Here is a 26,696-nt window from a genome sequence, read left to right as displayed (position 1 = left end):
ACATTCGTTTGTTTTTTTTTTAAACTAATTATAAAACCGGAAAAACTTACCGAACCAAACTCTTACATAGCCCAAACTAGAATAATTAAATTGTGTCGCGACGTATTTATTAAACTTTTTTGTTGCACATGCAAAAGCAGTTCCACATGTCAACTATTTGTTGAAAATAAATCAGTAACGTTAAAAATCAATCACACAAAAATGTGCGTATGTATCAACATTTAACAACGATTAATTGCCTAATTATGTGTTAATACCATTAAAGTAGTAAATATGTATGAATGAAAATAGCGCTCTGGGGATCGGGGCAATAATACAGAATGTTAAATTAGCTGAAACAACTATAATTTTATGTATATTCACATGGTCTAAAACTGTTGACAGCTGTGTGAGCAATTTGATTGAAATTGTTCAAATACGTTTTACGACTATTTGACACTGCTTATGACTCCAGTTTTTAACATCGACAGATAAAGGGTTGGTAATTCGTCTTTTTGTTTCATGTGGCATTTATTGAGATGTATCGTTCTTCTGATGGTGCATTTTTAATACTTTACGCAATGGAATTTGCTTATTTTGTACAATCGGCATAACTTGTAGCAATCAGAAGTTAGCCCTTTAAACCTATTAATATGCATCACTCCACGTTGTAGACAAGAAGCAGTGATACAACATTGTATATAGTGCTGTCTTTTTTACAGTAAGAAAACCCCGTTTGATGGCTTTATATTTTGCCAGCAAAACATCACTACATAAAGTGTGATTTTTTAAGTACGTGATTAAGGCAATATCGATTGACGGATTTTCATTCTGTATCATCACGATGCCCAAATTGTTGTGGATCTTAATAAATCTTTATTGCAGGGATAAGTACTACCTTGACTAGTGGAAATAATTGCTTTTATGTGACATACAATTCTAGTGATTTGTTTAAAATGCTGAAATTAACAAATCAGTAAGCATGTTGAAGTTTATTATAAATGCCCACTCTTTGGCAATTAACAATATTGTCGAAATGTTCATAAAACAGCAACCTGTTAAAAATAGTGTCGCCCCATTCCCTTTTTACAAATCTTCAAGTTTACGGTAATATCCAAGTTTATTAGTTGTGCTGAGTTTTCTATGAGCTTTTAAAGAAAAGTTATGTCACGTTTTTATCGTGATTTGAATGCTATTTAATTGTTACAATTAATCAATAATCAATACGACCGTATATCAGACATGTTATACAATGCAACATCAACAATGCCTACGTAGGCGGTAAAGAGGCTCGTGAAAATGTAAAATGACTGTCCGATTCGTTAAGTTTATTTTTGCACAAAACTATTATAAACGCGCGGATAAGAATACACATTTGACCAGCTGTCTTGAGGATGTTGACTAAAATATTACAAACCATTATCGCATAAGAAGTAATTTATTTCTTTACTGTAAGTTACTAAAAACAAAAGTGTTTTGGGGGTTTTGCTGTGTTAAGTGTTTAATAAAGATCTTTGCCTGGACAAACATGCAAAACAACTCGTCGTTTTAAATGTGTTTTCTAAAGACGACAGGACACTTGGAGATTACAGGTGACACAAAGTGGATTTTATTCATAACACCGCTTTTGGACATGTACCACTATGTACCACTTTGTACCGCTTATAGTCTCCCTTGCGTGAAAGTCTTTCTCAATGAATGATTGAATGAATGAATGAATGAATTAATGAATTAATAACGAACGAACGAACGAACGAACGAACGAACGAACGAATGAATGAATGAATAAATATGAACTTATGGAAGAAAGAAAGAAAGAAAGAAAGAAAGAAAGAAAGAAAGAAAGAAAGAATGAAGGAAAGAACGAACGAACGAACGAAAGAACGAACGAACGAACGTACGAACGTACGAACGAACTAACGAACGATAGATTAATGAAAGAAAGAGAGAATTAATTAATTAATTAATTAATTAATTAATTAATTAATTAATTAATTAATTAATGACTTAATGAATGAAGGAAGGAAGGAGGGAAGTAAGGAAGGACGGAAGGAAGGAAGGGAGGAACGAACGAACGAACGAACGAACGAACGAACGACGAAACGAACTAACGAACAAACGAGTAAATGAATGAATGAATGAATGGGCGAACGAACGCATTGAATGAATGGATTGAATGAATTAATTAAAGAAGTACGAACGAATGAACCAAACGAACGACAGAGCGGACGAACAAGCGAACGAACGATGAACGAACGAACGAAAAAATTGACAAACGAAAAACGAATGAACTATAAGTGGCCGTCCTTTTTCGGCGTAGCTGTATACGCCAGCTTTTCACCTTACATGACCTTTGTAACTGTCCAATAAAATTCAATACAATAAAATTTCCCGCGGCTAGTTCAGAATGAATACACTTCATTTATCCCATAGGCTGATTTGAGCATACCATCAGAACATTGGAAACATGTCCGCGTCTTTGTAACACTGTTTTACTGCGTGTTCAACATGAAACAATTTTATCTCTACACTCAATCTCGACACCAATACAGTTTGTGCGTGCACCTTTTATTTTCACCGGCAACTGCGTTTGTACTTAAAGGCTATGTTCTCATATTTAGTACTGACTTTCATATTCCTGTCAACATGTTAACATGTAAAAGTATAAAGAAAGAGCAGTGGAAGCGTGGCCTCACTTTAATGCATTGCATTTCAACCCGCGAGGTATCAGGGTCAATTCGCGGCTAGTGTGAGTGAATGTCAGAGTTTATTTACAGGTCATCGCTGCGTCTTCGAAGACGCTTATGTGACCTGAGTTCGCGGCCAGTAAAATAATCGCTGTATAATATAGACGCTATCCGTTAACTAGGTGAACTGGGAAATGTTGTGAGACCAGAAAGATGTTAAATGGAGATATTCAGCGATAGAATTATGGTATATTAATAATAGATTCTTAATGTGTTTTCAACAATACCATGATAAATATTACTTTTAATTAATTTAACATAACAAGAATTATTCCACCATATTGGCTAATGTATTAAGCATGAGCGCGATGATTCTCGATACTGTTAATATTCGAATCAAATAGCAATGCCCGACAAACCACTAAAACAGGTTTGTTCGAAGAACGCGCGTATAACTATTTAAAATATGTACGGTTACTTCGCGTGTGGCCGGTTGACTCATATGTTTTTATTTCACTTCCATTATTCTTTTGGTTTTCTGTTTTTTATCTATAGGTTTATGACCAGCAATATGTAATAATGTAAAATAAGCCGCGAAAACTCCGCGCAACATACCGTACTGCGTGTGATGCAGCTAAGAACTGCACAGAAAAAGTCATTCGCTATCCTTGATTTCATTTATTGAACTCTTTACCTTTCACAAACTCCAACCAAAATCAACGCCGTATATCTTTTTTAAAGATATTTCTTGTTATGGTTTCAGTTCACTATAACATCCCCAACCGCGAGCGACTTGTGCAACCTAACCCCACCACCCGCAATTCACCTCTCGGATAGGCGCTCCTACTATTTATATAGCACAGCGCTTCAATATTTACTCACAGTGACTTTGACCCCACCTTCCACAAATGCAAGCGTGGTCTCGATGAAGGGCATTCTTGTAGGAAGTTTCGATGCAATAGTTCTATTAGTTATGTAGTTATTGAGGATATTAGGCATTGATGCATCGAATATCGTTTTCGTAAGGTTAAATAACGTTGCGAAACTCAAAATCAGGACTAATCAATACATAAATAAATTTAGTAATATTAGCTTAAAGATTGTGATATTTATTTGTTAATCAATCTTCATATTGTAGTTAACGTGTATTTGCTTATTAGTTTATTCTATGCATTCTTTCCGCCCTTAGCAGCAGCACAAAGATACTTTCACCACACGTACTTCTTTGCACTAAGAGAGTTGATTTCAATGGATGCATAAATGAATTAATAATTCAATAGTTAATTAATGCACGCCTTAATGAATGAATAAATGAATGAATAAATGCGTGAATGAATGAATGAATGAATGAATGAATTAATGAATGAATGAATGAATGAATAAACGAACGAATGAATGAATGAACAAATGATTCTTATAATAAAATATTTACGAATAGTTATTTTACCGATATCAGATAAGACATAGTTTACACCATAAGCGGTCCCGTCGAAAGTTAGAATACGGAAACCCTGGAGACCATTTATGAATGTTATACTTGGAAGTCAGTTTCATAGTATTTACCGCTACTTCTCTTATGTTAAGAATTGAAAAACCCGTAAACCGTAATAATTTGTGTAAGAACAGTCCTCAGACTATACCATAGTCGTGTCTGAGTGAAAAAAATCTACAAATTTAGGTAAACAATCATCAATTTCTTCTTATTATCAGCCAGGTATAGTTTAGAGAATTGTCTTCGTTTTAATGTAGAAAATGACACTGACTTCACAAGTGGGCGCTTTATATTTAAACTTTATTTCCTTCTACTTCATGCTCAATATGGTATGACACACGTGAACCATACTTGTTTTTAAACAGCCATTTGCGTTTGTTTCTCATTAAATAACACGAACACTTTATTATTTATGTGCTATATTTTTCATAAGTTCTTTACAAGTTTAATTTCACAAATATAACAATGCAACTGATTTGATAACTCAGTAAGTTTAACTTACTATATTTGAAGCGGTATTAAAATACAACAACAGTTTTTTAGTACGAAATGCAAAACTTATTTGACCTGAAAAATTCGAGCAAGGAATTACAACAACAACAGTGCAAGGACAATCTTATTTGAAGAAAATGATGTACTATATTTACACAATCAATACAAGTATTTAACGCTTAAATGCCTGGTAACGGACCTGGATATATTGCCGGTATAGGGGCACAAGTCGGTCGCGGGCGTGGCGTTTAAGGGAACTGAAATCATATCAAAGGACGGCTATTATATTTCATTCAATTATTCATTCATTCATTCGTAAATAAATTCATGTGTTCTCTCTTTCATTGTTTCATAACCATTAGTTGGTTGATTGATTGATTGATTGGTTGGTTGATTGAGTCAGACAGTCAGTCAGTCTGTCAGTCAGTCACAGTCAGTCAGTCAGTCAGTCAGTCAGTCAGTCAGTCAGTCAGTCAGTCAGTCAGTCAGTCAGTCAGTCAGTCAGTCAGTCAGTCAGTCAGTCAGTCAGTCAGTCAGTCAGTCAGTCAGTCAGTCAGTCAGTCAGTCAGTCAGTCAGTCAGTCAGTCAGTCAGTCAGTCAGTCAGTCAGTCAGTCAGTCAGTCAGTCAGTCAGTCAGTCAGTCAGTCAGTCAGTCAGTCAGTCAGTCAGTCAGTCAGTCAGTCAGTCAGTCAGTCAGTCAGTCAGTCAGTCAGTCAGTCAGTCGTCAGTCAGTCAGTCAGTCAGTCAGTCAGTCAGTCAGTCAGTCAGTCAGTCAGTCAGTCAGTCAGTCAGTCAGTCAGTCAGTCAGTCAGTCAGTCAGTGAATGAGTCAATCAGTACGTGAGTGAGTGAGTGAGTTTGTTAGTTAGTTAGTAAGTGAGTGTGCGAGTAAGCGAGTGAGTGAGTCAGTGAGTCAGTAAGTCAGTCACAGTCAGTCAGTCAGTCAGTCAGTCAGTCAGTCAGTCAGTCAGTCAGTGAATGAGTCAATCAATACGTGAGTGAGTGAGTGAGTGAGTGAGTGAGTGAGTGAGTGAGTGAGTGAGTGAGTGAGTGAGTGAGTGAGTGAGTGAGTGAGTGAGTGAGTGAGTGAGTGAGTGAGTGAGTGAGTGAGTGAGTGAGTGAGTGAGTGAGTGAGTGAGTGAGTGAGTGAGTGAGTGAGTGTGCGAGTGAGCGAGTGAGTGAGTCAGTGAGTCAGTAAGTCAGTCAGTCAGTCTGTCAGTCAGTTAGTCAGTCAATCAGTCAGTCAGCGACTGACTGAATAAATTAATGAAACAATATTTCTAACAAATCGCACGTGCAAGATACATGTACACAAACGTATTTATAAATGTATGTACGTGTTCGTGTCCATTAATCTTGCTACGTGTGATTTGTCAGAAACCATCGATTTAGGAAACATTTTAATTGTAGTGTAGATCTTTATCGTTGTATATTGCATTACATGCTATTAATAGATAACTCCGTCAATAGTCGGCCAAGTATAGCCTCGAGCTGATTGGTTAATAGTATTGTGAGAGTAATTATGGAATGCGTTAAATATATTATTACAACGAAAAAAACATAACATGCCATTAAGAAGTCTATGAAAGCTTAGCACAATTCGTTTATGTTTATTACGAATGTTAATAATAATACAAATCACAAGCTTATAATTGAGCAGCAAACATTTATTAAATGTGAAAGACATAAATTCATTTTTCATGGCATTTATATGCGCCCGAACCGCTGAGAAGTTGCCGTTACCCATTCGAACGCCGTTAACCATGACTGTTAGTGCACTAAGAGGTCGTTAACATATGTAGCGTTCACCTACCGGAAAACATAAATACGAATGGTTCATTAAACATTTACGCAACAAGCCTGCTTACAAGTGCGGCACCTGAATAAGCAACGGTTAATGATTATATTGAACAGAAACCGCTCCCTTCCTAACTTGACTGTCATTTAGTACTTACATCAGCACGTGACACATGTCTTAGGATCGTTTCACTCGTACGTGGTGGAGTTGTGGTTTTATGTGATATCTATAGAACTGACAGACAAAAGAAGGTAACGATAAAAATCGCGGATGTTACCTGAAGAGCTCAGATGAAAGTTTACTATGAAGGTAGTTGCTACAATAATGGCTGTTTTAATGATAGTGCCGATATGTGTTGTCTTGATTCTGATCATGTCGTCGACCGGAATTACAGTTGGGAAGCCTACTGACACACCGTCAGTTTCGGCGCCACCCTTCACTGGAGATGTAGCGGTAGAAGACGCTGTACCCGGTCCGAGCGGCGACAGGCGGACGGACGCCCTCGGGAACGTGCTTCGAATGAGGAGTCATAAAGGCTTTGGCGTTGACGTAAGTCTTTCCATTGTATATATTTTTCTCTGACGTTCTCTCAAAATACTATTGATAATTAAGGGATAACAGAATATTTATCATGGTTTGTGACAGTGTTTCTATGCACACCTATATACCTGGTATATATTATACTAATACACACACAATTAGACAAAAGATGCCCAAGCAGTACATGGACCCTATTATTGCGTGTGGTCCTTTATTTATGGTAATCAAAAGATTGCAAAATAAACAGACACACAAGATTTATTTGACAAAACACACAAATACACAACAGACAGACATACAAAGATATAAATAAAGGTACAGTGTTGGCATGACATCATGTACATGTTTTTATCATATTTTGTTAGTTGTGGAAGGCTAATTAAGAAATGAACAATCCTTCGTCCTTAACAATTCAACGGCGGCACATAGGAGAAAAGGAAATATTTTATTTCGCGTGATATATTACTTACCCACGCGGAGGGTATAACGCCATATCTTGTGCGTGCGCACGCGATCGCTATTACACAAAATTGCAAGTTGAATATCTGAGAGCAATGAATCGTAAACCGCTGTTGCAGATGCACCACGCGGTGCAATTCAATGTGTGAAGTGGATCTGAGCATCTGAACAGAAGACCTAGTGTGTAAAGCCATTTGTCACACATTGCCGTTTTCGAGTTGAACGAGTCTTTACTTAAAGTTTCCGAATGTCGGGATAAGATTTTTAAAAGCCTGGCTTAAACTAATTGTTTTATGAAACGAACGAATATTCCCTGACAATTTGCCCCGATCATTTGCTTTGACAAATTGAATAAAGAACTGTATCAAATGAAAAACCTTCTAGTGTAAACATTATTTTATCTTATGGACAAAAAATGTTGTTTCCACTAACTTGAATTCAGCTGAAAACATGAATGTCATAATTTTGCTTGTTGCATGCCATAAGATCGTTGATTCCAGTAACTAAAGATGGGTGCACATGACAATATTCAATGCATTAACCCATTTATGCGTCTAAGTGATGCGGCGTCTCATCAGGGTCTGCGCTGTTTGCTTGAAGGAATTTCTGTAAGATATATTCTAAATATAGAAATAAATATACTAGACATCCCTAATTTTGGAAATAAATTGATCCAATTTACAAGGATGGGAGAGTCCACTAGACATAAATGGGTTAAACCACCTCCATGTTACATAAGTAATGGCACACCAAGACGCACATGTAATGAAACAATATCGAATGTGTTCGTAAATCACAACAATAGCAAATTCCAAATTGTAAATATTGTTTAAAGCAAAAATGTACCAACAATGAAAGAATTTCCGTCTTGCTGAAGAAATATTCATAAAACACCGGTAAATTGACTTCCCATGTTTGAATGTTACGAGTTCAGAATTGTTTATGTATTTATTTAAACGGAAGTATAATGGAAAAAAATGTCAAGATAGGACAATGCCCAGTAACGCATTGACCTTCCGTCCATTAGTACATGCATGTATGAATGCGGGTTTGTAACATTGTCTTCGTGGACATTTCGTTCAACGACCCGACTGGAGTGTGCTGTAGCTATTGAATTTCTGAAAAGTGATCACCCAATTTTAGTCATGATAACACGAAATCGCGATTATGTTGTCTCTATTTGCTTTATAAAAATTAATGTCCTTTAACGAGATTTTCACTCTCAACAAATGCAGTTTTTTAGTATCATACCCACGTCACGATGTTAAACGCCGAACATGATCCGGATGAAAAAAATAAAGATAATTAGAGGGTCTAACATACATGGATCACTTTACCGATTTCAATTATCGAAATGTTGCAGTTAAACTAACTTAACGTAAGTTTAATTTTAAAACTTATATTAACCATACTATCCGCGTGATTGTCTAGTTTTTAAACTATAGTACGGAATACCGTGAGGGCCATCTTGGTTTCACATTAAAATCCAGAGGGCGACAATGCGATAGTACGATGGCGACAATGCGATAGTACGATGGCGACAATGCGACAACGCGATAGTACGATGGCGACAATAGTACGATGATATCCGCCAGAAATCAGCAAACAACCTTTAAAACATAGTTTTTGGAATGACAATGCCCGAGCTGATGACTAAGACAATATTACAATTTTCATCCTTATTAACCCATTTATGCTTAGTGGACTCTGCCATCCTTCTAAATTGGATCAATTTAATTCCAAATTTGGGATGTCTAGTATATTAATTTCTATATTTAGAATATTTCTTACAGAAACCATTAAAGCAAACAGCGTAGACCCAGATGAGACGCCGCACCATGCGCCGTCTCATCTGGGTATTCGCTGTTTGCCAAGGCCTTTTTTCTAGACGCTAGGCATAAATGGGTTAACATTGTGAAAGAAAACATTTACCTACAATATAATGGAGACAAACGAAATAATGTACGCACCAGATTATGGTATTTATACCAATGGCGCGTAAACAAAGGAGATAATTTGACGAAACAATAGGCACCAATGTGCTAGTTTAGGCGACGATGTGTTTTGTTGTAAAAACACACGCAGTGTTGTAAAATGCTTGTAATTCAATAAGCCGCTCTAGCGAGATTATACGATTTTGTCAAATATTTATTTTTTTATATAAAACGTGTAAAAACTTATTAAACATATTTTCGAAAATGTCTGTACAGTCGAATTTGCCAGCATGTAAATCATGCATGTACGATGTGAATCTAAATTTAGTGAATCTAAAAAAGACGAATGTTTTGGTTATTGTAGGAAAACATGTACGAAATATCTTCGTCACAATCGGCTCGGGGCGCTTATTTGTCTTTGCTGCATTTTATGAAATTCGTCTTCAATGTATAATTTTTCTCGCCTATTTTGTGTTTTTGTAACATATTTTATCAATATATTACAATTTAACACATACCAAAAATCGTTTAATCTCGCTTTAACTCTATCAATAATTTGAAATGAAATCTTTGTACTGCGCACTGCCTGTGTGGGGGAAAATTGCGTTATTGACAGCACGTTATTCAAATTAATTTGTTGATGCACAGCTACCTTTCAAATGTCTGGTGTCACACTGATTCTGCTCCGTTGCCTCCCTATAGCATTAGCACGCGCTTAAGTCCGCCACACCCATTCGACTGCCAGTTTAAATGAGTAGTGGTGCCGTTTTGTAGTTCTGTCAATGTTATTTTTAATGCGGTTTTATGATTTAAGGGCAATGTCTATTGTAAATAGCGTATGCTTCCATTGCGGATAAGCTGGGGCTAGGTCCATCGTATCGTTTTACTGCTCTTTCGTATGAATCTAGCGTGTCGTTTTAATGCACTTTCGTATGAATCTAGCGTGTCGTTTTAATGCACTTTCGTATGAATCTAGCGTGTCGTTTTAATGCACTTTCGTATGAATCTAGCGTGTCGTTTTACTGCACTTTCGTATGAATCTAAATAGCGTGTCGTTTTACTGCACTTTCGTATAAATCTAGCGTGTCGTTTTACTGCGCTTTCGTATGAATCTAGCGTGTCGTTTTACTGCATTTTCGTATGAATCTAGCGTGTCGTTTTTACTACACTTTCGTATGAATCTAGTTTTGTGGTAGTTTTACTGTTATTGTGTTTTTAAGATATTTTATGTCAAATAATATCTAAATGTTCAAATTAATGTGATTTGTGATCAGGTTTAGGTTTATATGCTTGTGTTGTTAAGTTTTGTATTTTATTCGAAATGCTTTATAAAAAATACAAGTGTGTAGTTCAATTATGCATTATAAAATGTCCAAAGTACACATCAACATACGTAACTAGTATTCCGTATTACGGATAACACATTATAATTTCTTATTAATCAAAGCAAGACGTCTAACTGTATACGCGTGTTTGTTAGTATTTGGTGTCCAATAGGCATGGTATTTTTATTCTGAATAATGGACATATTTAAAAACAAAACAAGCGTCGATACTTGCCAACGCATCTTCAATTGGAATACTTCGTATGACAAACACAAGTTGTGTGTCCGTTAATACCCTCAATTAACTTTTATTTTCCGATGTTGAGTGTTCACCCTTTTTTGCTAAATTCACTGAAATAACTATACCGAGTGCAGTAATGTATGCTGCATTCAAAATTTTTCGATAAATTATCTTCTAACCAACTAAACTTATCTATAGATACGGTCTAAAATAGAGATTTTGAAGATTTATTCATGCCATTCAATTCAGTGCTCACGCTGGTGCCAGACATTATCGCCAATGGCGATTATTTCATCCATCTGGCTATTATTTCTTAAAATTGGCGAGATAAAATGGCGATTATTTTATCCGACTACATCCAAATATCAAAGCGCTGAAGGCACTGAAGTTGTTCGCTATTGTATAATTAAAGACGCAATTCATTTTCCAAAATTAATCGCAAGTTTGAAATGAACACACGCCATTCAAATTTATAATAAGTGTGTCATAACGCACGGATCAAGCTTTGTGTAAACGTTTTATCATCCTTTTTATTTCATAGAGATAACTTAGACAAAATAACAACAACATTGCCCTCTTTGGACATTCTGAAAGCATAGAAAGTATGATGAAAATGGTAATGAGAACTGAATATAAAGATAATTTGCAATCACCATCATATGAAATGGATATTGCTGGAATATCAAAAACCTTTCTCACTAAGAATATAATTTCATGATGAAAATTCCCTGTACAAAACTTTTGATTATTGACACCATATACAAATTCAAAATGTACAATAAGATCATTAATGAAAATAAATAAAAAATAAATCTGCAAGCAATACTTTTTACTCACGAATTAGGTAGTCATCAAGACAGCCCTGTTCACCCGTGCATTATTGTTTATGCATTTCTTGTTACCCGAGCAGTTCACACGGTGTCAACAACTCTGACATAAACATCGGCATAGAGCACTTATGCGCTTTTTCGGTGTAGCTGTTTTACTCAGCTTTTCATCTTAATGACTTTTCATAACGCCAGCAGACACGCATGAATATTTTCGAATATTTTATAGGCTGATTCGAGATGCAACCTCTGAACTTTGGCTACAGCACTGTGTCTGTGCTCAGCGCAAAGGATGTAGCACTGTTCAGTAGAATTCCGGACTACTCTCTGTATATTCAAACGACACAAGTTGTGGCCCAGTTACAATTACGCGTTAAAATCCATCTCGCAAAATTTCAGTTTTGCTTTCAAGATGAGAAAACAATCATTACCGAAATAGTATTGTGTCACGATAAGAGGAAAATCGTTTAATTATCCAACCACAATATTTGCCGTACTTGGTCAGCACGTCTGAAAATCGTTCCTGAACGCATGGATAGGCTGCCCTTATTTACAAGTTTGTACTGTGCTAAAATGTGCCAGTTACAAATCGCTATGAGATTTTTAATGACCCTCGTCGTGCGAAAATGGGTCTTATTACATATGCGCCCATATGCGCCTATCGTATATATAGCCCACTCAGCCTGCGCATCTCTCAGTCTGGTCAGGAGATACATAATTAGACCATAACATATTGAGTGATTTTATAGCGAACAGCATCGCCTCTGACCTGACTGCGCAAATGCACAAGTTGGGTTTAAGAAACGCTGGCCGAAACGCATAAGGCCCATTTTCGCATGACGCGGCTATGAAAGTGTGATTTAAATGTGTCGAAACTGCGTTTAAATCAAATATTAACATTCGATATATTTCGATAGTGAAGAAATATACTCATAATAAGGCATGTGAGGACACATATGATGTGCACTCCCGTAGTATATTTTTATCTACTTGCACTAATGTGTGGTTTGACAATGCTAACACACATTTAATGCGGTGAATATGCAACTTACAAGTGAAAAAACACAATAGTTAAACTTTTGTTTTCGTTTTATTTATTTAGAAAAGTAAATTGCAAACTTTATTCCAAAGTCAGCGTTTACGCCGACTACATTTTAAAAGATTTTCTTGTTATATTTAGTTGTTTTCGGTTTTTGCGATTATAAATTATTTTTGAGGTTGTCTATAGTAGGCCTGTAGTAATTGGTGAACTCATGTCCAGCGTTTTATTAATTGAGAACTGTGAATATAGACAAGCTTAACCTTCTATAAAGGCGTTGTTAGCACCCGTTAATACAAAAGATCGCCGCTATCTGTTAAGAACGAAAGAACGTTTCCCAGAAATCCCCGCTGTAGACGCGTGAACGATGTTACAAAACAGATCATTCGTGTTATATTTAATTGTTTGTTATATTCGGTTTTAGCGATTATGAAGCAATTTTGTTGCTGTCTATCGTATCCCTGAAGTTATTTTTGAATTCTTGTTCAACGTTTTATAAATTGAGAATATAAACAAGCGTAACCTTATACTATTGTGTTTTTTTCCCGAATCTATTAATAGCCTCAGTTACGAATGACCTGTACTACGTCATTAAGACGCAGCAGAAAGTGGACTATTTTAATCATTCATAAACAATCTCTTCCGTGACACGTATAATACAATAATTGTTTATTGATTCTTTTCTATATAAGCTCCGTTCGGAACTAGAGTCCATTTAACACGAAATTTACATTATGTTTCGATTTGTGAATGAATATAGTTGATGACCTCAAACCTCTTGCATAAATTATACAACTCTTTGTTTTAAAGATTCCCAATTTGATAAAAACATTGAATGATTCCATGTTCTTATCAAATTGGGAATCTTTAAAACAAATTAATGACAAAAAGTTAAACCGACGTACCCGTCCTACTTGTTGGCGATGTAGGGGGAAACAAATACCAGTAACTATGCTCATGCCAGAAATCGAATATCATATAGTAGCAAAAAACATGTGCAAACTGACTTTATGTTTCGAATTGTTCTATATACAAAGTATAGAATTAGCTAGCCAAGCTGATATCGAATGCCGAAGTAGAACATCTATTACAATGTCTGTCTGTTACAAACGCAAATTTAATGTCGGTGTTGAAGGAAATATGTAGCTGTGGCTGCATGAAGATGTACATGGGACAATTACTACCCATTTACCCAAATAAATGTACTTAAAAAATCTTATTTACTAGACTAGTTATGAAGAACGTATTTTCAGGCCTATATAAAGCAAACACGGGCAACATTTATATAGACGTATTGTACCAAAATCTTATTTTCAGGAATACCTGGAAAGGTATGGATATTTAGTGACTGTGCGGGCTTTGTCTTCGAAATCTGCGACTAAGGGGGCCAAGTCGCCAGGCGACACGAGGCACGATGAACAAGACCGACGGTTTGCCATTCAGTAAGAATAATAAAATGTCATTCTCATATTGTTTATACTATAAACAAAAAAGTTTCAGATAAAGTAAATAATATGCTTTTGTTAAGACATACACAAGTATGTGTGCATAATCTTTATATTAATAGTAATTGGTAACAAGCTTTTCCAGAAGAATTAAAATGCAATTAGAATTTCAACTTTCTTTTTTACCTGATTTTAATATGTTTTAATTACTGATTCACATATAGAACAAAACCAAAATAGAAACGCTTAAATTCAAGAATCATTCGAAATGGGTCCTTTTTCTTAGATATACCATTTTTTAGATAGTCGTTTATTGAAGGAAAGTGACAAACATTAAGTCCATATGCAAACTCATTTCTTACGTGTGCCTCGTGCACTGACAGGAAGTTCCAGCAGTTCGCTCAACTGCCGCAGACGGGCGTTGTAGACGAGCAGACGATAATCAAGATGCAGCAGCCGAGATGTGGAGTCCTTGATACAGCCGGGTCATTCCACGACCCATCTCGTCCTCTTCAGTTCAATGCCGGTATGTCAACGCCGTAGAAATCCCGATCTTCACTAAAGTAGGGACAAAGTATAAATAAGTGGACCTTTTTCACAGAATGATCCCTATCGCAAAGGAATCGACATATCAGAAAATGTCAATCGTCCCTTCTGAGAACAATAATCGTGTTGTTGTTTTCTTTCGGGTATTTACGTTTTTTTTCCGCGCCGTCATTATTGAAGATTATAAGCAGTTAACACAACTTTAATTATTAATGAACTATAAAACGAGAGAACTCAGTTATGTTAAATTGTACTTAATGTCTACTGTCCATAATCACTCGACAAAAATGGTGAGAGTTTACCGGTTGGGCAATTATTTTCGCAATGAAAAATTACTTTATACATACAAAATAGTGCTAAGGTAATTAACAAGGCAAGCTTAGAGATGATATCGAAACATTTTCTTGCCATTAAATGTTGTCAGCTAGACAGAAATTTTATACTTCATTACAAGTATTTGAATCTATTATAAAATTTGGTAAGTTTACTGGTATTCTTCAGGTGGTAAATGGCTGAAGGATGTTGTCACATGGAAAGTCGCGGGGTTCAGCGACAAACTGCCTGTGGAACAACAGAGGTTTGTTGACCCTTCTCTTTAAAACATCTAGTTAGCAAACTAACTTTGGTAAACTCAGTGAATCGACCATACCGGTGAATCGTATTTACGTCAATACCGTACAATCATAAGAGTTTCCTTGGATATGTGTATGCATCCCTTTGTATTCCTTTATTAACGATGTTATACGAAATAGGTATTTTCCCAATTTGCAAAATATTAAACTAGACAAATTAAAAAAACTTTTTTTGGAAACTATTTTCCTTTGTGTGCTGATAATTTGTTAAACTGCTTGGTAGGATTGCCATAGTGAATAGCTTCCGCCATTGGGGCGAGGCCAGTCGTCTGCGCCTTGAGGAGACGGAAGGGGATGCAGACATAGTCTTAAATTTCACTTCCGGTAACCATGGAGACGGCGAGTATAACGCATTCGACGGACCAGGTTTGTAGATTGGTTACCATTTAGTCTAATGTATGTTGTCTGGAATTGTTGTTTCCTACAGAAATAATGCAAACAACAATGGAAAAAGTTTTTATTTTCATCAAATGCGCTTTGTTGCACTGTCTTTAGTGAAAACAAGTTAAATATGCAACGCAGCCACGAGTCAATTCCTGCATAAACATGCTCGTGTTTGTACCGAATATTGGGAATACGTACGGCAGTGGTGGGCCTAAAAGGAACTTGTACCGAATGTTTGGGAATAAATGCGGCAGTAATGGGCCATACGGGAAATTGTAGGAATATTGAGAATACATACGGCAGTGATGGTCCTAAAGAGAACTTGTACAACATATTGTGAATACATAAGGCCGTGATGGGACTTAAAGGAACGTGTAAGAATATTGAGAAAACATACGGCAAGTCAAGTCAAGTCAAATCAACAGTTTATTAAAGAAACAGAGGCCTCCGGCCCAAAATACATATCATGTAATATACAGAAATTGCAAAGTTGTGCCATAGTAATATTGTGCAGATGTACATGTTAATACATGTATCTAGTCTTTTATAGAATTCATACGATAGAAAACATACACTGCTAATTTTCTAATAGTTTCAAAGTCATTCGTTGACAATAAGTCATAGAAGTTATTCAGTTCAGTATCAGAGTCATACCAGTTGAACAGAAACTGATTTCTAATACTTGTATACTTAGCACAATGGAAAAAAAGCATGATATTCACAATCCACTTTAAACAATCTGAGATCTGACTCTAAATGGGAGCTACGAAATTCACGAAGAGCGCTGTATTTTACCGACTTTAAATAGTCGCACTCGTCATCCCACCAAGGTGGTTGTGATGAAAAATACCGAAAATTAACCAGCATTCATTTACCGGCATCCTGATATATAGCCGTTATCAGATCTACCGCAGAATTAACATTCGAATTTATGGTATCAAGCAAAGTGTAATGCTGACTCTGCAATAAGCCCCTTAACGTCAGTACAAACTCGTCACATGACGTATTACGCCATCGAAATTTCTTCAATGTGTTAAGTGGATACTCATTCATATTATTTACAAGATTATTTGACCTGTATGGAAATTCAAACACACAAGAAACCGGAAAATGATCCGAATTATCCCTGTCTAAAACTTTGAAGTCTTTACTGTATTGAAAAAGTAATGATGAAGCAATCATATAGTCTACGACACTTGCGCCATCATTTGAGAAACATGTAAACTCACCACAACTATTACCAGGGAAATTGAGAAGGTGTATGTCAAATATACAACATAAATTTACCAGAGATTTACCATAATTATTACCACGTACAATATCTTTATTAATGCGCGGGATGTCAAATGTGCTACCATCATAATCTATATTACCAAAAATATATAAAAAAAGATCATCGAATGGGATATAATCCAAAAAATCTTTACCTCTGGAATTTAAATCACCTGCAATGTACAACAATGCTTGTGAATAATCGCTAGTAATAGTTTCTAAATTATCAAACATTTGAGATATGCCATTCTTCTCATCTTGATCATTATTATAGCATGATCCTTCGAGAGATACATACGTAAAGTACATTATAATACCCTCACAATCATAAAAGGTAGAGTATTCACAGTACAAAACAACACAGTTTTCAAATTGGTCATAAATTCGTCTAATAGGTACTTGCTTATGTAATTTACTGCTTATATAGACACGAATTCCCCCACTATTTCTGATAGCAGTATCTTTCATCTTTCTCACAAAGTCATACTGAAGATTTCATAAAGCCATTAAAATCCCCAACATATTCAGCCCAGGTTTCACAAATATGTATTATATCAAATAAACTTAAAAAATTAATAGCCTCGGCATTTTCACAATATTTGTTTAATCCACATATGGTCCATGAAATAATCTTAACGCTTGAATGTTTGTAAACAATGTTCGCATTAAGACCTTGACCTTGTCCCTATTCGGATAGAGAGTCATCTGACTGCCTGTTCCGCTCCGTGAATTTGTGTAGCTCCATTGATTGGCTGAGCGTAGCCATGTGACCTGTCATCGTCATCGTCACCGTTCCCGCGTTGAGATGTGATGGTTCTAAAGAGAACTTGTACAACATATTTGGAATACATACGGCAGTGATGGGTCAAAAGGGAACTTGTTAAAACTTTGGCAAAATTACATTCAGTATAGATTATATATATATGCATTTAATTCAAACAAGCAAAAAACACTTTGAATTAGTAACACATGCTAAACATATTTTTTTTAATCAATTAATATATATGTATAAACACTGGTATTAAATGTTTTGTTCGGTTCTAATACTGCGTTGGAACTACCATTCAAATTCCAGAGCTTTCGTGGCGTAGCGAGTTTGGTTTTGCTTGCAGATACTCGACCCCCCCCCCCTTCCAAATGGGCCGACACACATTTTTATTTTATCCTCTCCCTGTTAGAATAATAATTTGCAACGAAATTCAACGAAACACAGTTTTGGATATACATTCAATTTATTGGTCAAAGATGCAAAATGTGAAATTTTACTAAAATAAAACAACGATTGTATAAAATTCGTATAATAAGTTTCACACTGTGACAATCAACCGCATTAAGATGATTCACATAGTTGTTTGTTGTCTTCTTTCAAATCGAAAATATGAGAAAAGGTCTGCTTAATTATGTGTAACACGTTACTTTCATTGGGGACTAACATGGGTTTATTGTTTGTAATAAAGTAGTCACTTAGGGCTAACCTTTAGTCTTGATAAAGGAGACTCGTGACATGCAAGTTGTGCAGCAATTTATTCGTGTGTCTTTGGTACGCGTTTTTGATAATGATTGGTTTTCGCTAAAGTATGCAGTGCGCGTGCGTAAGATATTGTCAATTACATGCTTTTGGTAATTGTTAGATATATTTTGCAAGTTGTTTTTATACTGAGGCTAAAAGAGCAGTGTAAACAAACACGACTCACAGTCCAAAATGTAGCCACTTCACACAAACTCACAAATGCACGAACGCTCACTTGGACCTGTATTTCTTATACTTCAAAAAACAATATGGAATAATTTGAAACTTCATAATATGTCCTCTGATAGAGCAATTTTAATGATAATGTTATTTCAATGATTTTTGTAATTTTATTGAAAAGTCTAAATGGTTATGCAATTTTGTCATAAAGAAGAAAACGATTGTTTCACTTAAAGGGGCAACTTTCTTTATCGTCTAGTTGTTCCCGATAAGCGATTTACCTTGGTTACACGTCATGCAAGTAACCAGAAGTCCTGGATTTTGTTGATGCACATCCCACTTTTCTTTCCTTTTTGTTACTGTTTCTAAAAAAAATATTTTTGTAATATTTTCTAATTATTAATTTTGCGAGGATAAATACATTTTAAACACTCACCAACATGTAAAATGAACCACCCAGAAACTGAATGCCTACGATTTCAATCATTCAAAATTAAGAGTTTTTTTATTATGACCCATTACACCAACGAGGGTCATGTGTAAACATATTTAAATGTGTAAATCATTCTGTCTGCAGGCGGGGTCCTGGCACACGCCTTCCTGCCCCCGAATGGCGCAGCCCATTTCGACAACGAGGAGAACTGGGTTTTCCACGAGCCTGTAGGGGCTGAACTAGAGACGATCGTCACGCACGAGATAGGCCACTCCCTGGGGCTGCTCCACTCGACGGTGAGGGGCTCAGTGATGGTGCCATTCTATCGCGAGTACAGCCGGAACTTCAGCATACACATCGACGACGTCGCCGGACTTCAGTATTTATATGGTGCGATATCAGCGGTCCTGTCAGTAGTAAGGACTTTATAAGGTTAAAGTGTTGAAGCTGGTAACCAAAAATTGGTCCATTACAATGGGGGTTTATATGGCAGAAAGGGTATAACTCGGTCATACGGAACTGTATAATTGTTTTGTATTTTGTAACCAGTAAATGGTCACTAAAAGTGTGTCTACGTGTATACGTATATGGTAGGCAGTCATTGGTCTCGGAGCAGTATTGTACTTGGTAGCCATTCAGTCAACAGTCAAACTAAAATGGGCGTCATAAAAAATTGGTCCATTGCAATGGGGGTTTATATGGCAGAAAGGGTATTACTCGGTCATACGGAACTGTATAATTGTTTTGTATTTTGTAACCAGTAAATGGTCACTAAAAGTGTGTCTACGTGTATACGTATATGGTAGGCAGTCATTGGTCTCGGAGCAGTATTGTACTTGGTAGCCATTCAGTCAACAGTCAAACTAAAATGGGCGTCATAAATTGAAAAGTCAATTATCGCGTCATGATGGTCTTATTGTTACGGTTTATAAATTTTTCCAAGTCGAAAGTCATTTCAAAATGGTCTATTGTACATAGTAGGCTGTAAATTATCCAGGCATATGGGGTTCTATTTACAGTCGTGTTCTTTATTGAAAATTTGCCCCTACTTAAAATATAGGCGGTCAATTATTTCTAGTATTAAAGGCCTGAATGATCAGTAATGTAATCATCAAGAGTTGTTATTAGTATGTGTTAATATGTAAGACTGGCAATTTGAATTAGAGCCCAATTGGGGGTACATATGGTATACTATCCAGGCATTTTACATGGTGGTTCCGAATGGATTGTTTGCTGGGAGTGTATCTCATCCATTTTGTCGTAAATGATGTCTGTTTTTCTTGTCTAAATGATTAAGGGAGAAATGAGCCCGCTGTTGTGGGGACATTTTCGGCGACAAGTGCGACCACAACTTCACCAATTGCCAACACAACTCCACCGACTTCCGCGATGACGTCAAAATTGTCAGTGACGTCACTTGCAGTAACAGATGTGCCCTCTAGAGACCAACAAACGATCGTCGACAAACTTTGCTTCCAACGTATCAGCGCGGCCTCGACTGGTAAACTAGTTTAAATACAAATAAACTAAATGTTTTGAATATGCATAAAAGAACTCACTGCTTGTGACCCTAAGATTAAGAAAGTGTGTTACAATCTCAAGTTGAAAATATTGTGGCAATAGATACTACTTCAAAAAATTGCTTTGATTTTTGTTTTCGTATTTTTTTTAATATAACGTACAATGAGTATCCGAAAGAAAACACTACATAAAAAATTAGAAGACCAAAATACAGGTGGCAGGTAGAGTTTGTTTATTACGCATTGAATCCAGCCGCCTCAACCATCTCTATGCGCATAAACAGAGAAATGAAGCAAGAACACTATCAAAATAAGACAACCATTTCAGGATTGCATTGCTCGTCATGAGCTTGCTTGCATATCTTTAGACAAAGACCGGAATACGCTGCTCTTTATCGGTCCAGCACGTGTACAAGTTCTACGAACACTGCATCGGTCACGCCTCCTGCCTTGTTTCCGGCTATCCTAGACTTATCACAGACGAATACGAACACGGACCCAGTAAGGTTTCCGCCGCCCTGTATATACCTGACCATAGAAAGAGAACCTATCTGTTAAAAGGTACGATACATTCAAAACTGTCTGAAGGATATCTAATATTGTATATAGATGGTAGTTTCGAAAGTCAATCACATTGATCATCACCGTGTCGTTGTCCATTTTCGCGTGTCATTATACAATGTAGTTTCGAAAGTCGCGGTTAGTGTCGTGTGCCGACATCAAGGTTTGGCATTCATTCTTACTCTGAATTCCGTAAATTACATCAGCTTTGTTTACATCACAGGTCGGAAGTTATGGCGTTATACAGGGAGTAAACTCGACCTAGGGTATCCTCGCCAGATGAACAAGAGTGATCTCCCTTATATGCCGACAGCGTCTTTCCTACACAAGAACCAGTTCGCAGACTATCAATGGTACATTTTTGGGGTAGGTAGCTACGATCGTAATTCTTTTAATTATTTTACACAAAAGCTCTTACAAATAACCAACATTTAAATGTATTGTTTCTGTCATCGATAATGAGTTAATCCGCAGTTGCTTTCATGCATGTTTGTCAAAATGCAAAATATATAGAAATGTGCAACCATAAAAGTATTAAGATTATAATGTTATAACTAAATTGATGTGCGCCTTAAGTATGTCTTATTACTGGTGAAAGATAAAAGTAAAATAATAACTTATTAGTTGGATTTTCATTTCAAGGTGGAGAAACGAATCATTCATACATTTACTTGTACCATTCAAATCAAGTTGTCATTCGCCATCATTTAGAAGATATGTTTACGTGATGTACCAATGTTTTTCTATGTGTGAATGCTGGTATATCAGTGATGAATGTTGTAAATTGGTGTTCGATATTATTGTTTACAAAAGTGTAAGTTAGTCTATCATCAAGGACAATTATTCACATGGCGTATCAATATTGGTCGAAATTAAGTGGACATTAGTATACCCATGATGCACTGTATATATTTTGAACGCAGAACAAACTGACGCACTGTATTTGATATTTGGAAACGCGCTTTGTTTCATTTATTTGTTTTCATCGTGTAAAAGTTACTCCTTACGGACATGATGCTTAGAAATTGAATATCGAATCGATCAAATGGATTTGTATGCGCATTTGAAAATGTTAAATTTTCACGACCATCAATAAAGACAGTATAATTCCGTACATCAACTACTATGTGGATTGTTAGTATTTCGTATGTCACATAGTAGTAATATTCTCTTGCGGCAATTTCCCTTGTTAGGTTTAAGGAGGTGAAGGCAAAATGTATATGCACTCATGCTTAAAACTGTTTGTATACATGTACAATTTGTGATTAAAATATTGCTTGTAAGCGATAAATAGAATTAATGAACTATATTGACGTCGTTTATATAGGCTAAGCTATAAATACATACACACGTTTTTTGTAACCTTGCTTTTTATCCCCCGCCAAAGTCGGAGGGATATTGTTTTGGCGTTGTCCATCCGTCCGTCTTTCCGTCCGTCCGGAGCCATATCTTGGAAGGGCTTTAGGGGATTTCATTGAAACTTGGTATGAGTATATATATGGATAAGAGGATGATACACGCCAAATAGACGTTGTACACCTATCTGTTAATAACGGAGTTATGGCCCTTTGTATCTTGAAAAAAATGCATTTTTTGTGTGTGTCCGGAGCCATATCTTGGAAGGTGCTTTGGCTGATTTCATTGAAACTTTGAATGAGTATATATATGGATAAGAGGATGATGCACGCCAAATGGCATTGTACACCATCTGTTAATAACGGAGTTAAGGCCCTTTGTATCTTGAAAAAAATGCTTTTTTGAGTGTCAAATATATACTTTAGTGTCCAGGATCATTTTGGCGGGGGATATCAATTCAACGAATTTGGCTTGTTGTCTAAATTACATCCGCGCAAGACAAGTAAGAAGTAATGAGCAACACATGTTCTTTACCTATTAACTTGTTACTGTGCAACTCTAGTAAATTATCATCGCGCAATATCTCAGTCTTTAAGTCATGTAATACTAGTTATCTGCAACCGTGTTTAACCGTCCTTCTAGTAAGTTATAACAGCGCAACACTATGTAATGACCGTATAACCATGCGATACTTGTGAGAGTTGGGGTTACCAGCTCACCATATCATACACGGCTCGTGCTCCCTTCTCAGGGCCAGTATTTCTGGGAGCTGCGCCTCGACTCTGAGACTCTGGCAGGCGAGGTGATGAAGACGCGGGTCTTCTGGGACAAGATGCCCACAATGCCGGATGCGATTGTACAGACCCGAGACGGCTCCATATACGTGTTCAAGAAAAACGTGTAAGTAGAGCGGCTTATGTGGTGTGTTTGGCTTATTTACTGATCATTTTAGTTTAAACGCGTTTCTTTAAGCTTAACAGCGGCTTATTGAAACAAACTCTAGTACATTGCATGGTTTACAAAGAAAAATACTTTCACTGTTGATCGTTCTATTGTATGGATAGAATTCACGATCTCTCAATCACATAATCCACTCCAATATTCATATAAGAAACACTTTATTATTGTTTCAAGAGCGTCGTCTTCCTTGCTTGTAATTCGACTTAAATGACCACGAACTTTATCAGTAATCGTTAAAATGTACGTTTTCCATTTTCTAAATTCCAACAATCACTCCGCTGGATTTGAGGTCTGTTCTGTCTCTTGTTCGAATTTCAGTTACAATAAATATGACCACCGTCGTGTATTACTGGAGAAGAGGAAATCGCTATACGAAGATTTCCTAGGAGCAAAGTGTCTAAACCAAGCCAGGTCTCAACGGAAGCAAAGAAGAAGGAACAACTAGCGGGAAGACGTATTAGTATACTGTCGATCTTCTTCGAAAACCGAGTCATTTTCGATCATTTTCTGTAGACAAAGATACTTATTATCCAGGAACTATGGCGTTTTATAAATTGATTATAAATGCGTGCACGCGCTAAATACTTGCCCATTTACATGTAACAACATGCAGTGATATTGTTAAATTTTTATCAGCAGTTTGTCCAGAATTTTGTCACATTACCAAAACTATGCCTTATGATTGGACATCATGTTAAGTATTTTCGCAGAAAATGTGTTCACATAAAATCATAATGTTCGCGATTTTCGAAGAACATGTTATCTTATTTGAATATTTCGCATTACTGTAAATGTTTTAAATGTAAATATATTGCCAATGAACGGCATATTATTTAAACATTGTTACGTCACTAAGTAAAGACCGGTGGTAAAACAACAAAATGAACGGTTATGGAGATCTCTTTTTAATGTATTTGCATTCTTTGGTGATTCATATTTGTAATTATATATATTGAGTCATTTACAATTCGTAGATGAGAATGCGTATTATTGTGTATTATGCTTTACTGATGTATATATTTGACTATCTTATTATGTGATTCCGTCTCTCACTCCCAATTTTGTCGCGCGAAACTAAAAAAAAGTGTTGGTGCTATAAACTTCGATATTTTGCTTTGGATGTATTCGATATTTCCGGCTCTGAATAAGCAACAACAAATACATTTATATTTTTCTCGCGCGCAACTCAAAAAACATTGATGTTAGAAAGCTGAAGTTTTCGAAGACAGTAACCAGCACGTGAACTCTAGCACTTCCATAGTTGAATGTGCAGGTTTTCTTTACAACTGGAATTTCGACCGTTTTTATATTAAACAAAACATTTTTTCACTTGGAAAACTCATAAAAAGTATTTGCTGATAGAGGGCTGAAACTTTTAAAGTGATTTTACAACAGATGTGAAAATTGTACACCTTCATTTTATGTTTTCCACGCAACCGGAGTTATTGCCCTTTATTAAAAAACTACGTATTTTTTACATAGATCCCAAAGTTTACAATTTGCAAACGTTTTTATCATCATTTGACATTGCGCACCTCCATATTTTAATAAGAATGTTTTCTGCAAAGATATTTTCACAAAAAAAACTCTTTATTCTTGTGAAGCGTGTAACTGAACGCATATTGCTGCTTGCCGGTTAAAAAATTGAACAGCAGACCTCCATTCATTGTTCCAGTCTGCTCCGACATATGTTGAGTTTTCTGAGAAAATCTGGAAAATCCCTACCCAGACACAATTCTTATTAATATTTTATGTTAACATGATGAACAGAGTATTACAGGGATGCTGATTTAATCATTTTATATATTTAGTCATATGCAATAGCATGAAATTAAAGGGTCCTTTTCACGTTTTGGTGAATTGACAAAATTATAAAAACAAATTGTTTGAGATTCGCAAATTTACGTTATTGTTATGATATGTGCGAGGAAACAGTCATACTGAACATTTATCATGCTCTAAAATATATATTATATATATGCATCTTTTGACGATTTAAAATCTGAAACTTATAAAAAGGTTTCAATGCGAAACGATCGAAAAAGTTTGGAGAGTTCTGTTATTGTCGTTATATTTTGTGACAATACGATGATTGATTATATAAAGTATGAAATACGTCTCTGATTCTATGAGCACGAATGGCAAAGTGGTCTAAGCGGTAGACTTTTACTCCAGGGGTCAGCGGTTCGAGCCCAGTTGAGGGTTACTTTATATTTCTTTTTTTAAATATCATTCTTGTGTTGTTGTTTTTCTGGAAACTTGTAGATCCAAGTTTTACATTTATCAATTTTAAGCATTTAATGACAAGCTTAAATATCTGCCAAAATTTGTGAAAAGGTCCTGTAATAACTTAAATGGATTTCAACTAAAATTTTAGAGAAGGCCTCTATTTGTTTACTTTACTACGCTATCTCAATTTGCGTTTAAAGTTTGTTTTGATGTTGTTTTTACAATAATTAGCATCGTTTACAACTTCTTGTCATTGTATTCCAAATAAAATGTTTATAGTTATATTATTGCATAGTGTTTTTCAACAACGTGTGTTCAATAGACGTAGTGGTCGCCGATAACTATAATCGTATGGCGTGTAAAATGGATTATATATATAAGAAAACTATAAAATACCCCACCCCAGTTCTTACACCGTACAATACTAGTATGCATAATCCGTATAAAATCACTTCAAGATTATAGTAATTTGTTGCGTCTAATAAAAAGAGTTATGCGTTTTCATTTTATGAACATTTAAATGTGTTGATTTTGATTGTATTATCTATATTTTTCAATATATTATTCTTTTATTTTTCTTTGTTTAATCTGAACATGATTTTGCATTAGTGTTTAAATTACTGTAAAAATGTTATTTTTATGTTTTACGCAATAAAAATGATGTGGACGAATGTACATTTATAATGCTCCGCATATGGAGTTTTCTCCTAAGCCTGCGATGTCCACCACATCACAAACCATTATAAAACGTTAAATTGCTTCATTAAAGAAATCGTTGCAATTTGCAATCAGAAATTCGTCCTTACTTTCGAGAGTCTCTTATACATAAATTAGGAAGTATTGTTGGGACACACTCC

The 26,696-nt window shown here is 35.9% G+C and overlaps 1 protein-coding gene across 1 annotated transcript; it reads left to right on the top strand.

The window, feature by feature from the left end:
• The first annotated feature begins 6,819 nt into the window (after positions 1-6,819).
• LOC127846767 (matrilysin-like) lies at positions 6,820-26,421 on the top strand. Its single transcript, XM_052378303.1, has 11 exons — positions 6,820-6,996; positions 14,129-14,253; positions 14,640-14,782; positions 15,304-15,379; positions 15,658-15,800; positions 19,358-19,603; positions 20,511-20,714; positions 21,102-21,294; positions 21,518-21,660; positions 23,402-23,550; positions 23,929-26,421. The coding sequence occupies exons 1-8, from the start codon at positions 6,820-6,822 to the stop codon at positions 21,200-21,202; spliced, it is 1,215 nt and encodes a 404-aa protein (XP_052234263.1). The 3' UTR covers positions 21,203-21,294; positions 21,518-21,660; positions 23,402-23,550; positions 23,929-26,421.
• The last annotated feature ends 275 nt before the right edge of the window (positions 26,422-26,696 follow it).

This window comes from Dreissena polymorpha, chromosome 1, assembly GCF_020536995.1.
Source record: "Dreissena polymorpha isolate Duluth1 chromosome 1, UMN_Dpol_1.0, whole genome shotgun sequence".
NCBI classification, from domain to species: Eukaryota; Metazoa; Mollusca; class Bivalvia; order Myida; family Dreissenidae; genus Dreissena; species Dreissena polymorpha.
The sequence above is the reverse complement of the archived record's forward strand: the minus strand, read 5'-3'. Positions and strand labels throughout refer to the sequence as shown.